Raw genomic sequence first — 12,973 nt, 5'->3', positions numbered from 1 at the left:
AGGTTGCTGTTAAATAAAGTCTGGAAATTGTGGAATAAGAAGCCATATTTCTGCATTACTTAAATTTCTAATATGCTTTATAAGGTAGGTCTGATTTCTTTTTCAAACCTACTGAGGAGAATATTTCAGAGCCCATACTTGTCCTATTATTGACTGTGCTTGAGCTGCAGACAGAGAGTCTTAGTCTCTGGATTTTATTTCCACAGCTTTTGCAGATCTGATGAATGAAGTATGCAGAAGGATTGGTAAGCACTTAATTCTCTTTCGAATGAATGACTCATTGTGACACTCAGTGAATGGCTGCATGGCTGCATAAAACCATATGCCCTTCTTTCAGCTTTATCTGCGACAGACCTGAAAATCCAGAGCACAGCTGAGGGTATCAGACTGTACTCCTATGTTACTTATTATGTGGAAGATCTGAGAGTAGGCTGGGTGCACAAGTAAGTATGCAAAAGCTTTGCAAAAGTCAGTGCAATTTTGTTTTTATAGACTCAGAAAGAACACGGAGATATGAGAGAAATGAGGCCCAGGTTTCTTCTCATCTCTCATGACTCCCTTCTCTCATATGAGTTAGTTTCAGTGAAGTACACCCATGTGAAACCACTATGAGAGTCAGGTGTTGGTGGTGTAGGGCCCTCCTGTCGTTTCCCTCGTGCGACAGATAGTCCCATGCCACGGGATGCTGTCAGGGCCATGCTGCTTCAGAGCGTTTCCCACCTCACGGATGGGGGCTGCATCTTTCCTTGAATCAGTTTTAAGGAGTGATGCAAATATAACCCGAGAGACTGACACGCTTTAGAAGAGGCCAGCACCACAGGTTCAGAGATACCTAGCCTGGAGGGCTGCTTGTCTAGAAGCTGCAATTCACGGGAACTGGGACAAGCAGGCATGTCCTCTTTAACGCGTGGGTTCATGTTCATGAGGCAAAGCAAGATTCAGCACGTGCCCAGGGCAGTAAAATCCAGACAGCCCTTCCTGTGAGCATTACGAACCTAACCAAGACAGACAGAAGAACTGAGATTTTAAAAAATAATTTAAATGCCCAGCTCCCCCTAAAACGAATGGGAGTTGTATATCCAAATACATGAGACAGCTTTGACTTCTCAGCCAGCACGAACAGCATGCACTGGAAAACTCAGAGAAGTAAACAACTTAGATTTGTTTTAATTTATATTTGAATCACTTCAAATCTATTATTATTATTATTATTGTTATTATTATTATTATTGCTGCTTCACTTCCTGTGGACATGGTAGTAGTTAAGCTTTAGGATGGAATCTGAATTACTGATCTCTCAGGGAACCTCATGTAAATGAGGCACAGCATACCCAGGATGGGCTGTAGCACTCTGGCTGTAATTATTGGTACTGATGTTAACCAGTAACGCTGCCAGAGAAATGAAAGCAGTTTAGGTTTTCCTGTTTCTTGGCACCCATTTTGACCTGGTATCAGCAGGAGTCCTAGGCATTTCAAAACTGGAAGTAAATATGAAGTATTCTGCATTTCTTTCTCTCTCAATTCTCTCTCTCTTCTCTCTGTTTAATTTTTAGGAACTAATTTAATCTTGAAGCACATCAAATTAATCTAGTAAAAATGTTCTTTGACCCTCTAGTATATTCAAAGTTATCAGTTTAAAGATAATGAGTAGCTTATTGGACTAATATCTTTTGCCTCATCTAGGGCAATCAACTGCTTACTTAGGAAGCTGATAAATTAATATTTTTTCATGGAAGAAAATATACTTATGTCAAAGTATGCTTAATTATAAATGCCAAAGTATAGCAGAGTGTCAGAAAACATTCCAACTAGGCAAACAGAATTTGTGACAGAAGTGGGGGAGGGGTGTGTGTAGGTACAGCTCTATATAGTTTTACTTTGCCCAAGCAGAAATAAACTTATGCTAAGAATAAAATACAAACATTTGAGGATGCATGGATTACCCTTCAGAGATCTGGGGTTTAAATTTGTGTATGTCTTTTCTGGGTCAGGTCATAGACTAAGATGCATAACTTTGCTTTGAGGAAAGATAGACCTTGAACAGGGAAAGACCGTCATGTCATTTCTGCCCCGTTGGCCCCCAGCTTTATCAAAAATTTGACTTCAAAAGTTTCAAAATATGGTGAACCATAGCACCTTGGAAATCATTTAGTAACTGCAGACATACTCAGTGACTCATCATGAGCAAATCCCATTTATACTCCAGTGAAACGAAAGGGTAACGTTGTTTTGTATTTTTCAGCGATACCCAGATTAAGTTTACAGACCGAGTGAAGACCGGTGTCACCGGGGAGCAGATCTGGTTGCAGATCAATGAGCCAACTCCACAGGACAAAGGCAAATACACAATGGAACTCTTTGATGGTAAAACAGGACACAAAAAGACAGTGGATCTTTCTGGACAAGGTAGGCCATTCCCTCTGCTAACATCATCTGTATCACGTGGGCGTTACACTGTGGTTGGGCAGGAGCATCTATAGCAGGATCTTGCTACAGACCTGTTACCCTTTGGGTTGTAGGTTCCCTGGGTGCACCCAGCAGCCTGACAGTCTTTGTGGGGACAGAGCAATTTGTTTTCCCCAACCTGTGCTCTCGGGTCATAAATTGCAACTGGCTTTTTCCTATTCCAAATACCCGCTTGCGGTTTGCCCACTGAGACGTCAGCCCAGTTTCTGAGCTATCTTACAAAACCCCTTGTGTTGCTGGCATTGATTGGCAGTTTTCAATACAAGTTGTAGCACTGAATGCCTTCTGTATCTTTGCCTTCCAAGTAATATTTGGAGGAGGAAGTGAGGGACAAGTTTGTTCTGTTACTTTCCTACTGCATTTCTTTGATGGATATAATAGGGCTCCTGATTCTTCAGAGATGTCAAGACTGGTCCCTTTCATCAGCACGATGAAGGACTGTTAGGGGAACAGCTAAAATTATTTGCATCGACTGTTGAAAGCTTTTAGTCTGAGAGATCTCTCAGATCCTAGGGAACAGATTAACTCCTTCCAAACCGCTGAGTTTCCAGTCCCAGCTGTTCCCACCCCTAAAGCTTCACTTTGAGTCTGCAAGATCTGTGTAAGGGCAATAACCCAGTTATCCATGTTGCTCCTTCCGTACTCTATCCTCACTATCTGAGAAAAGAGATTTCTTCTTCCCTTTCAAAGAGGAGAGGTTGACCTCCCGCATGACAGTAGCTTAGCCTGAACTTACAAAGGAGACAGCAGTTTGATGTCTGGTTTGTTCACGGCCATCAGTGTGATGCTTCAGAGCAGATGTGAAAAGCCCTCAGAAATACTCTAGTATTCCATAAGCCAGTGGTCTCCAAAGTGGGGTGTGTGCAAGACGATCTGCTGGGGTGCGGGAAAAAAATATGAGAACTTCAGAAGTACATTTATATAATTTATAAATAAATAAATATACATACATTGGGGGTGCATGCTCAAAAAATTTTTACCCATGGGGTGCACGATCACAAACGTTTGGGAGACCACTATTGTAAGCTATCATTTAGGTCGTGTATTGTGGGTTTCTTCCTCTGTTTTGTGAGATAATTTCAGACCATTGCTCTCCTGCTATCTCTTTGTCTTAAAGCCTGACTTGTAGAAGAAAAGAAAAAGTGGATTTATGCATAAATATATACCTACAACAGCTGCCATATACCAGATGGCCTTTATTAGTTGAACCATTCAGCATTTTAGGGCATATACAATATGCATACATCCATACATTAATATTTCTTTAATTAAGTCTACATTTTTAATTTAGTTCTACATTCTAAATTTAAACTTGTGATAATTTATCTCTGAACCTACCTTTAAAATCAACTTTTCTCTTTACAAAGCATTTGATGAAGCCTTTGCTGAGTTCCAGAGATTAAAGTAAGTATTATGCCATCTAAACGCAGTAATGGCAGCCATAAAATAATAAGAGTATTTGTTTGTTTTGTGCTGGAGCTAAATATATCCTGTGAAACAAATCCTAGTCCTACAGAACTCTGTAGGAGTTTAGCATGTGACTTCTTTGATGCAATTCTTATATAACAGTTAGGTAACGAAGAGTAAGCAATATTGCCAAATGATGAGAGAAATTCTCCTTAATGGGTTAAAGGCAATTAGAAAGATAAGCTATTTTTCAATCACTCTAAGTAAACCTTAAATGAAATTGGACTTTCTTTTTGTTTCTTTCAACTCCAGGCAAGCTGCGATTGCAGAGAAAAGTAAGTGGAGCTGCTTTGACGATAGTTGCAATAAACAGTTTATGAAAGTTTTCTTCCTCTCCAGGAAGGTTGTGTGTTGGGAGAGAGAGGGCACGTATACATGTGTATGTGTATGCGCTCATCCTAAAATGAATTTGTCCTTGCACCAAGGGGAAGCAAGGAGAATGACCATTTAATGACTTAATGTTGGTGCTAGTATCGCTATATTTATGGGTTATGTTGATTTTTCCAGTCTAAGCTCCTGTTCTCACTACCAGTAAGCCTTCTCTAAAAATTATCTTTATTGCTGAGATCTCTCATGCATGTTCTCTGCCCAAAAGCCACTTTGTTTTCAAAGATGGAGGAAATCACAAGTTTTGAACTATCTAAAATGTCAAATGGCTCTGCATTGCATAAAGAGATAGGCAAGAAAGCAACAGGAGCTTTTGTATTGCTTAAAGACTGATCCCTCAGTCTCCTGATACTTTTGTGTGTGTGTCAATTCCAACATAGCAATTAAACCAAAAGCATGTAATAAGTACTTAAGTATTCTCCCTATTTACAGAAAAATGCATGGAAAAAATGTAATACATCCCAAAGTTCTCCCACTACTGATGACTTTCAGACCTATATAAAAATGATGGCATTTGAAAAGTTATTGGAGAAAAACGTGTAGAGAGATCTGAGGTAACACCTCCTGGACATATAATCCAAATAAAGCTGGGTTTGGAAATGTACAGTGATTCCTACAAGTCCCAGCTGAGATGGCACAAAGAGAGATCAGTAATAGCCCTACCCTGGGCATTTCATTTCTAACCCTGGATAATTCACAAGGGGCTGGCATGTTAATTGACATAACACAATCCCATTCCTGGTCTCATAAGGTTGTTATCTCTGTGGTCCAGAGCACATCTTTTACGGAATACATTAGAGGAGAACATTTTGTATAGTCATTTCCTTCCTCTGCCAGGCTCCACCAAGACTTATAACGAATAAAATCCATACTCCAGGACAAATGTACCGCAGCCAGCATGTGATCAGCTTATTTGTATTTATGTAAGATTCCTATAGGACTTTGAGCTTAAAACCAGACCAAATATTGATCTCATATGAGAGATCAATATGTACAAAGTGGTGGAATTTCAGTGCTGTCACTGAGACTGTCTTTGTATTTAGATCAAAATCTAATCTCTGCCACTTTATTAGCTGTCATTCAGTTCCTTAAGGAAACACAATGTTTTTAGTTTACAATACTAAAAATGTGGAGTGCCAAATCTCAAAAATTCAGGGGTTTTTTTTGTGCACTCAGAAGTAACACTGAATTGATGGCAAAATCTGCAGGACACAGCACATGTACTTTAATTCCCCTCTGCAAGTGATTGACACCAGCTATTAACACATCTTTTGCTGTGAATTCAACGTTTTTTAAAGTCCAAATGGTGTGCTAAGAATGCTGAATAGTTCTCTGCTAGCGCAGATATCAGAGACAAGTTGTACATAAATAAGATAAAATAAAAGAACTAGAAGGGAAAAAGAATCTGGGACACCGTTGATTTTGAGACACTAAAGAAAATTACGCTTATTTATTTCCAGATCGTGCACGGGTACTTGGAGGTTTGCCGGATGTCGTCACCATCCAGGAGGGCAAGGTACCCTAAATTAACTGAAGTTTTGCACAACAGCCTGACAGCTTGAATGCCTTTCAATGATGGGAAAATAGTCACCTTTTTTTTTTTTTTTTCAAAGATGCCATCTTTAAAATCTGCTACATTATTTATTCATCCCCTGCCTTCTGTACGTAATTCAGCGGTCTTGCACAGATGGGTTTATGTATTCAGGGCAGTGTCTTTTCTTAAGCATTAGATAAAAGTGAGATGACAATGTGAGCTGAGACTAAAACTCCTTATATAACCAGCTCTTTAAAAATTCATGCACAGGTCTCACGGTTAGATTTTTTTTTTTTTTTTTTTGTAACAGGGTATCAGGGAAGCTTAACTCCTTTTTTTACAAAATGCTAGTCTTTCTATGGCTTTTGCAGGTAAATTCCTCAAAACATGGCAAGATAGTCACACCTGTCAAGGCTGACTTTTAAACGGTGTAAAACTAGTAAACCAGTCTAACTCAATTCTCTTCCAGACAAAAGGAGACAGTTTTCTCTAATTTCACCAGGATAAATGGGAAGTCAAAAGAAGTCACTGGATTATATTAGCAGAGTTTTAACCAAAAACTTATTGTAAGGCACTCCCAGAGGAACACAGCTACATCGATGCTTGAGCACAGAAGAGATGACCCAGAAAGTCAGCTCTCAATCTCGCAACCTTTTCCCAGCACGCTGCTTCTACAAGTTGCTGCTTAATAGTACTGAGACCAAGAAGTGCCTGCTCGTCACTTCCCGCTGGTCTGCCACTAGCCAGTTCCTCTTTGCAATGTGTGCAAACGCTGAAATAGGGCACGAGAATGCCATTGAAAAGCTGTGATATGACAACTACAGTAAGACAGCTTCCTGGTATCTCTGGCTGTAATCGGCAGTAGGTCAGCCGAGTTAAAAGTATTTGATTATAAGCTGAGCAGAAGTGTGTTAAGAGTCTAAAATGTTGGTCTGAATCGCTTAACAATGCGAGATAGAACATAGCCAACAGATAGTGGACTGCAGCAGTCCTGGGAAAATTAAGTATGCTGGCATTTTAGAATGAAAAAAATGAAAAATGAAAATTGATTAAACCTTTCATTAAACAATTTAGCAGTTTGGGAAATGATGTAGGAGTAAGAAGCACTCATGAGCATTGTAACTGTAGGTGGAAGACACAAAGAAACAGAATTAATTTGCAGGTTCTCAGCTAATGGTGCTTGTGCTTGGAGATGAGATTCGCATACGGTTTTGGGTGGTCGTTATTATTTGGTCTTTCTGCCAAAAGAGAGTTGATATGAAGTTGAGTATGACCTCACTAAAGCAAAATGTGTAGACTTTATAAAAAGGGAGTTTGTAAAAAACGAGTTGCAAAATCTTACCCAGACGCACTTTGTCCTTGACAGCAGGGACACTTGTGATGTTTGAATAAGTGACTGAAAAACTCCCAGAACTCAAGACAAATATCCTTGACCTTATATTTCTGGATGCAGTAGACAATCGTTTTGAGAAACGGAGAAGGACAGAGAGTGATTGAGGAAAACAGTGCTTGTCTGTGTGGTGTTGGCTCATCTGTCTATTGTTTGCATATATGCTGGAGAGAGGAGAATGCAGTTCTCTGTTGTGTAATTCACGCAAATTGCACAATCATCAAGGATTTTGAAAAACAGTAAATGAGACAGCAGAGGACTAGCAATTGCAAGCTTTGATTCTGAATACAAGTGCAGCCATAACTAGAGAGTTATATGAACAGATTGGTATCCCTAGATTGAACTTCCAAGCATATGCATGTCTTAAACTTAAACTTAACACCGTGACTGTGATGCTATTTATTAGCTTTTTACATGGGAGCTTAAGGATATGTGTGAGAACAAATGAACCAGTGTTTACCCAGTGTTAATCAAACAGCGTTCCAGATGGCCTAAGAGGCTTCCACCAATAGACAGAAATGCTCTTCAGCAGTGTGATACAATTGGAAAAGGCTAAGTGTCAGTTCATATTAGGGAGGAATTTGACCTGACAGAGAATACTAGTCTAAGTTTTGTGTACAGCCAGCCAAATTAACCTAAGTGGCTGTTTTAATGAAGGGCTGCAAGTGAGTAAGGGGTTTTATTTTTAAAAGGAGGGGCTCAAGATTCTGACAGACAGCTTCAGATCTAGAAGAAACGTGTTGCATTCTTCTGCCCACTAAATCCCCCTTCTACCCTTCTGCCAGGAGTAGGTGCCCTCGCAGGTAGGCCGGAAGAAGGGAGCAGGTTCCCATGATTGAGCTGCTTCAATTCACTCACTGGCATCTTAGCCCAAACCACCCAGGAAAATGAGTTTGTGCTAATATGCAAGAGGAATGTCAATACTTGAAATACAATGACACATTTCCCTCTACTACCTCTATTACCCTACTCATTAAAATCTGTACTGAAAGGCAGAAAAGTTGGGGGGCACACAAAGGGTCTTGCACCTGCTGCCAAGTGCACATGCCCCAATGCCCCAGGTCGAGACTTACGGGAACTTCTGCAGGGAGCTCTGAAATACTGAGATCCAGTTCAAAGAGATGGGTTTGATTCATGCAGTTTTTTTCAGATAGTTCAGATTTCCTGATAGATTTCATTCACTCACCACAACATCTAGACAGGTTTCCAGTCCTTCCCCTTGAGGAGAAAAGTGCCTCTTCCTCTCAGGAGGACAGGACACACTTTTTTACCAGGATAAGAAGTTCAGGCTGAACACAGCATTACAACCAGGGGCTTCTGTGAGCAATAAAGATATGCATTAACTTATGAACACATGGGTAAAAACGATCTCCTGCCCAATGAACAGAAAATCTGAAATAGGTGCAGTCCCTGTGGGTGATCATGGGTGATCCCTATTCCCCTTGGCTAAGGCTGCATAATTATTGAATTACCTTCAAGAAAACCAAAGATCTCACTAGCTACATAGTGAATTATAATATATATCTCCGCACACCTGGAAAACAAGTAAAAGTTGGGAAGGTAAAGAGGAGCATGGATGTCAAAACAGGAACTAGTGATGCAAGGTTAAGCAAAATGCAGCTATTTTAAGGAATTATTTAGAAGAAAAAAAGAATCGTCACTGCTGCTTGAATCTCTTTGAATTAAAGAGTACTGACACCACTTCAAACACCTGAGGTTTGAAAGATGCCACTAATAGAGCTGTCTGGACACGGACATCACCTCATTAGCACCTTGGAGTGGCAGCTGGGGCCACTCAGTGGTGATCTCTTGCTTGCTAGAGAATCAGAAGACAACAAAGAAATACCAAGCACCTGAAGGGACCCGCATGCAATGCCTGGCCAAGACTGAGGGCATGTTTGTACTGAGAGCAATAAGGAAGAGGGGGAAATGTAAATCCTCTTATTTTCCCCTTGTTTTTCAAAAAGATGGACTGATATAGCAATCAAAACCACATTCACACCAGTGGGCTATGAGAGAAGGCAGTCAACAGCTCCATGTGGTCACCAGCTGTAGGTGCTGCAGGAAATCAGATAGAGGCTGTTTCCACCATGCCATAACCACCTCTCCCTTGGAATCTGCCTTTCCTTCGGTACCAAGAATTATGTGTTGTTGATGGAGGAAAGACTTCCCCTCCCTTTTGTTCTCATGTTGGTCCTTAGGGGATGTGGGATTTATTTGATTTTTATTTTGTTGTCAGAGGTACAAAGATCTTTCATTTGTATAGAGGTATCCATTTTTTCTATCTATCTGCCCATTTCAACAGCCTTCTGCGTATCTGTCTTTTGTGCCATCTTCCACCATCACACTACCAGATAGGAAGCAGAGAGGTGAAGGGAAGGTAGCCTGTTAAATAGATTTCTCACGGTAGATTTTTATCATGACAGACTATAGGGCTAACAAGGTGAGCGCTCTTCAGTTGCCTCTATTTTTGATATATTTTTATCAAGAGCCTTTAAAAAAATGTAAGAGAAACTTGATTCCAATCAAGTGGAAGCATGTCCATTCCTTATGTATCACTTAGTCCATGCCTAATGGACCACTGAAGACCATTTTCTCTGCAGTAAAAATTCTTCAATTTCCATTAAAAAAATATTCTACTTTGAATAACTTTTTAAGTTCGGACCAATGTACTCTTTAATACTTTGACATAAATGGATTCTTTCCTAGATAAAGGTCCAGAGAAAGGCTTATGTACCACTGAAGTTGCCTATTAACATTCTTAACACTTGATTCTATGTGATGTTCATTTTTACAAACTCTTTTGAGAAGATTCCCATGGCATTGAGACTGGAGGAGGGAATCATTTAAATGTATCGGTATCTCCCAAATATGAATTTCTCAGCTGACAACAAAAAAAGGAGGCCTGAATATGGTGTGCACGATAGACTCCCCAGCCTAGAGAAAGTATCCACCTGACAGTGAGCTCTCCAACAACTGACTCTCTGGTGATGAAGATGGTGATATCAGATGAAGTCTGATGGGACTGAATTCAGACCTCAGAAACATTACTAACATCAAAGGGAAATACTTATACAAACACCAAAGAAAGGGTAAAGCCTGTATTGATTTCGGTTAAAAATAGTTTTATAGAAGTGCATAAAACAATTCAAGTCTGTGGGAAGAGCTGTCAGGGCATAGTTTTAAAAGATCCTAAACTAAACAAAGTATTCCAGGGACAATTTGTTCTTAGTTATTTAAAAAGGCAGACACACTTGCTTTACTTCTCTGGCAAATATATAGTGAGCTTAATGCAAAAAAATCCATCTGACTGTTCCTCAAATTCTCATTTCTGCACACATAACTGCAGAAAATATCTAATTTTATATTAAACAGTATGCATGGAAAAAGCTCTACTAATGATTATGAGAGTAGAGAAGAAGGTCCATAAAATATTGAAAGGTTTTAATGGAGTTTTTTAATTAACTGCGTTCCTTCTTTTCCTTTATGGTACAGAAGACACTGACAAAAATTATTGATTACTGATGATGATATGCATCCATTTACTAAAAGCAGGAAGATAAATAGGGGGTTGGAACATTTGGAGAGTCAGGCATCAAAAAACACAGCAAATATTTACTGAGCCTTACCTGTAATTCTTTTTGTACTTTTTTTCTATAGGCACTCAACCTTTCTTGCACTGTCTGGGGAGATCCTACTCCAGAGGTCTCATGGCTGAAAAACGAAAAAGCATTTGTGTCAGATGCTAATTGCATCCTGAAATATGAATCTGGAAAAAATGTCAGCTTTACCATTTCTACTGTGTCCACACATGACTCTGGGAAGTACAGCATTGTGGTGAAGAACAAGTACGGCACAGAGACCAGCGATGTCACTGTAAGTGTGTTCATACCTGAGGAGGAGAGGCAGTCCGAGCAAGACAAAAAGAAAGAAGATAAGAAATGAATGCGTGAATTTAAGACTAGGAAACAGAAGCATGGGGGGGATTTTGGATGACAGGCTGACATAATCTGTGTGTGTAAATGGCTTTCTGTTTTAGCAGGCAGCCTTGGATTTTTCCATTCACTTCACTTTGGTTTCTAATACGCTTAATTGTAACAGAGAAAACAGGGCCTTTCCTAAGTATATTCTTATTGCTAACTTCACAGGACCTAGTTGTAGCATCTTCAGCCAGGCCCAATGCATGCTGGCTGGGAACACAGGTCCACCATTTGACCCTCTTCCTGGAGCATTTGGCCATACAACAAAAATGGAAAGGGTGAAGAATGGAGGCAACTGATGAGGTAGATGGAAAGATAAAAAATGATCGAGGCATTTTTGAGCAGCAGTTTAGATTTGTTCCAACTTTCACAAAGTAGCATAGATGGAATGTGTTAGAGACTTAAATCACGGAGATATTAGTGTTGGTTTTGTCTACATTAAGGCCCCTTTGTGTTGCTGTGTTAATTTAGAGAGGCCTTAATATGGGTGTTAACGACATCCATAAATATTGTTTAATCTGCCCAATTGGGGTAAAAGTACTGTAACATAAATGAAAATGAGGCTTAGGAGGCCAGAATACTAATGTGTGTGTGTGTCTGCAAAACTGTATGAACTCTCCTCTATGTTCACAAATAAAAAGAATTCACTTCTTTCCTTCCATCACAAGCTTGTTTCACTGTGTCTTGTTTTACTAGTCACGGCTCTGGTAGCTGTGCACAGTATCTTAGTCTCTTAATGCTTTCACCACTGTAATTACCTCTAGCTTTCCTCTAGATCCCTGTTAATCTTCACTTTACTGTTCACGACAAAACCCACAATGGCACCTCGTCACAACTTTCTGTCCAGACCTTCACTACTTCACATCTCAGCTCGACAAGGTATTTTTGCAAATTGAGGCACAGGAGTGGTCTCATGCGATTCAATGGACCTGCTCGTGAATTTTGATTTAAGGGTGTTAGGTAAGTATTTTGTTAGACTGAGACCTCAGTTAATTTCATCCGAAGTTAACACCGAAGGTCAGAAATAAGATATTTTGTCAAGATCTTTTAAAGCTACAAGAAGAATCTTCACTGGAACATAGAAAAAAATGGTTTTTTTCAGATAAAAATGTTTCAGACAAAAAACATTTGTCCAGATCTTTGAACACACTTATTTAGATTAAAAACTCCATGTCAGCTATTTTACAACAATGCCACTGATTATTATTAGCTGAGGAAGAGCAACAGAATGTACATACATATCCATCCTGCTGGACATATATATGATCTATACATGTGATACAATATATATCATATATATATATATATATACATGATCAGAAGCAGTTATCAGCCCAATTCCTAATTAGGAGAGCAATGTGCCATATTAATAATCCTTGTCATTACTAATCTCACAACAGCACAATTCTTCACATCAAAATCTAAAGAACTAACATGTATGTTTTTAGTGTAAGCATGATGTCTGTGCACCTTTCACATACTTTCTCTTGTCATTTTTAGCTACTGTGAGTGCTGACACAGTGCTGTTTCCCAGGCACTCGTTTTGCTGCAGCACTGACATTTCTGTGAGGACGCCACTAGTAAGTGCTGTACAGTTAATGCTCACTTAATCCCGTGCCATCCGAGGTTTACTGTCAGCTAACGTTAAAGGCGAAGTGGAAGCGTGAGGGAATTCTTAATGGCTCAGGTAACAACAGATTCAACGCAGTTATCAATGGTGAAAATGGTGATTTTTCCACCTTTTTAATA

At 39.6% G+C, this 12,973-nt stretch overlaps 1 protein-coding gene across 2 annotated transcripts in view; it reads left to right on the top strand.

The window, feature by feature from the left end:
- MYOM1 (myomesin 1) overlaps window positions 1-12,973 on the top strand; it is an 80,055-nt gene that overhangs the window by 61,408 nt on the left and 5,674 nt on the right. The window contains exons 32-38 of one of the 2 annotated variants that reach the window (XM_074146195.1): window positions 207-245; window positions 338-443; window positions 2,243-2,406; window positions 3,834-3,870; window positions 4,186-4,208; window positions 5,781-5,836; window positions 10,905-11,120. In XM_074146195.1, coding sequence (XP_074002296.1) covers window positions 207-245; window positions 338-443; window positions 2,243-2,406; window positions 3,834-3,870; window positions 4,186-4,208; window positions 5,781-5,836; window positions 10,905-11,120 — 641 coding nt within the window. Of the gene's footprint in view, window positions 1-206; window positions 246-337; window positions 444-2,242; window positions 2,407-3,833; window positions 3,871-4,185; window positions 4,209-5,780; window positions 5,837-10,904; window positions 11,890-12,973 lie in introns of those variants that run through there. The other variant, XM_074146196.1, reaches the window with a different exon arrangement.

Source organism: Numenius arquata, chromosome 4, assembly GCF_964106895.1.
Source record: "Numenius arquata chromosome 4, bNumArq3.hap1.1, whole genome shotgun sequence".
In the NCBI taxonomy this organism is placed as follows: Eukaryota; Metazoa; Chordata; class Aves; order Charadriiformes; family Scolopacidae; genus Numenius; species Numenius arquata.
The sequence above is the reverse complement of the archived record's forward strand: the minus strand, read 5'-3'. Positions and strand labels throughout refer to the sequence as shown.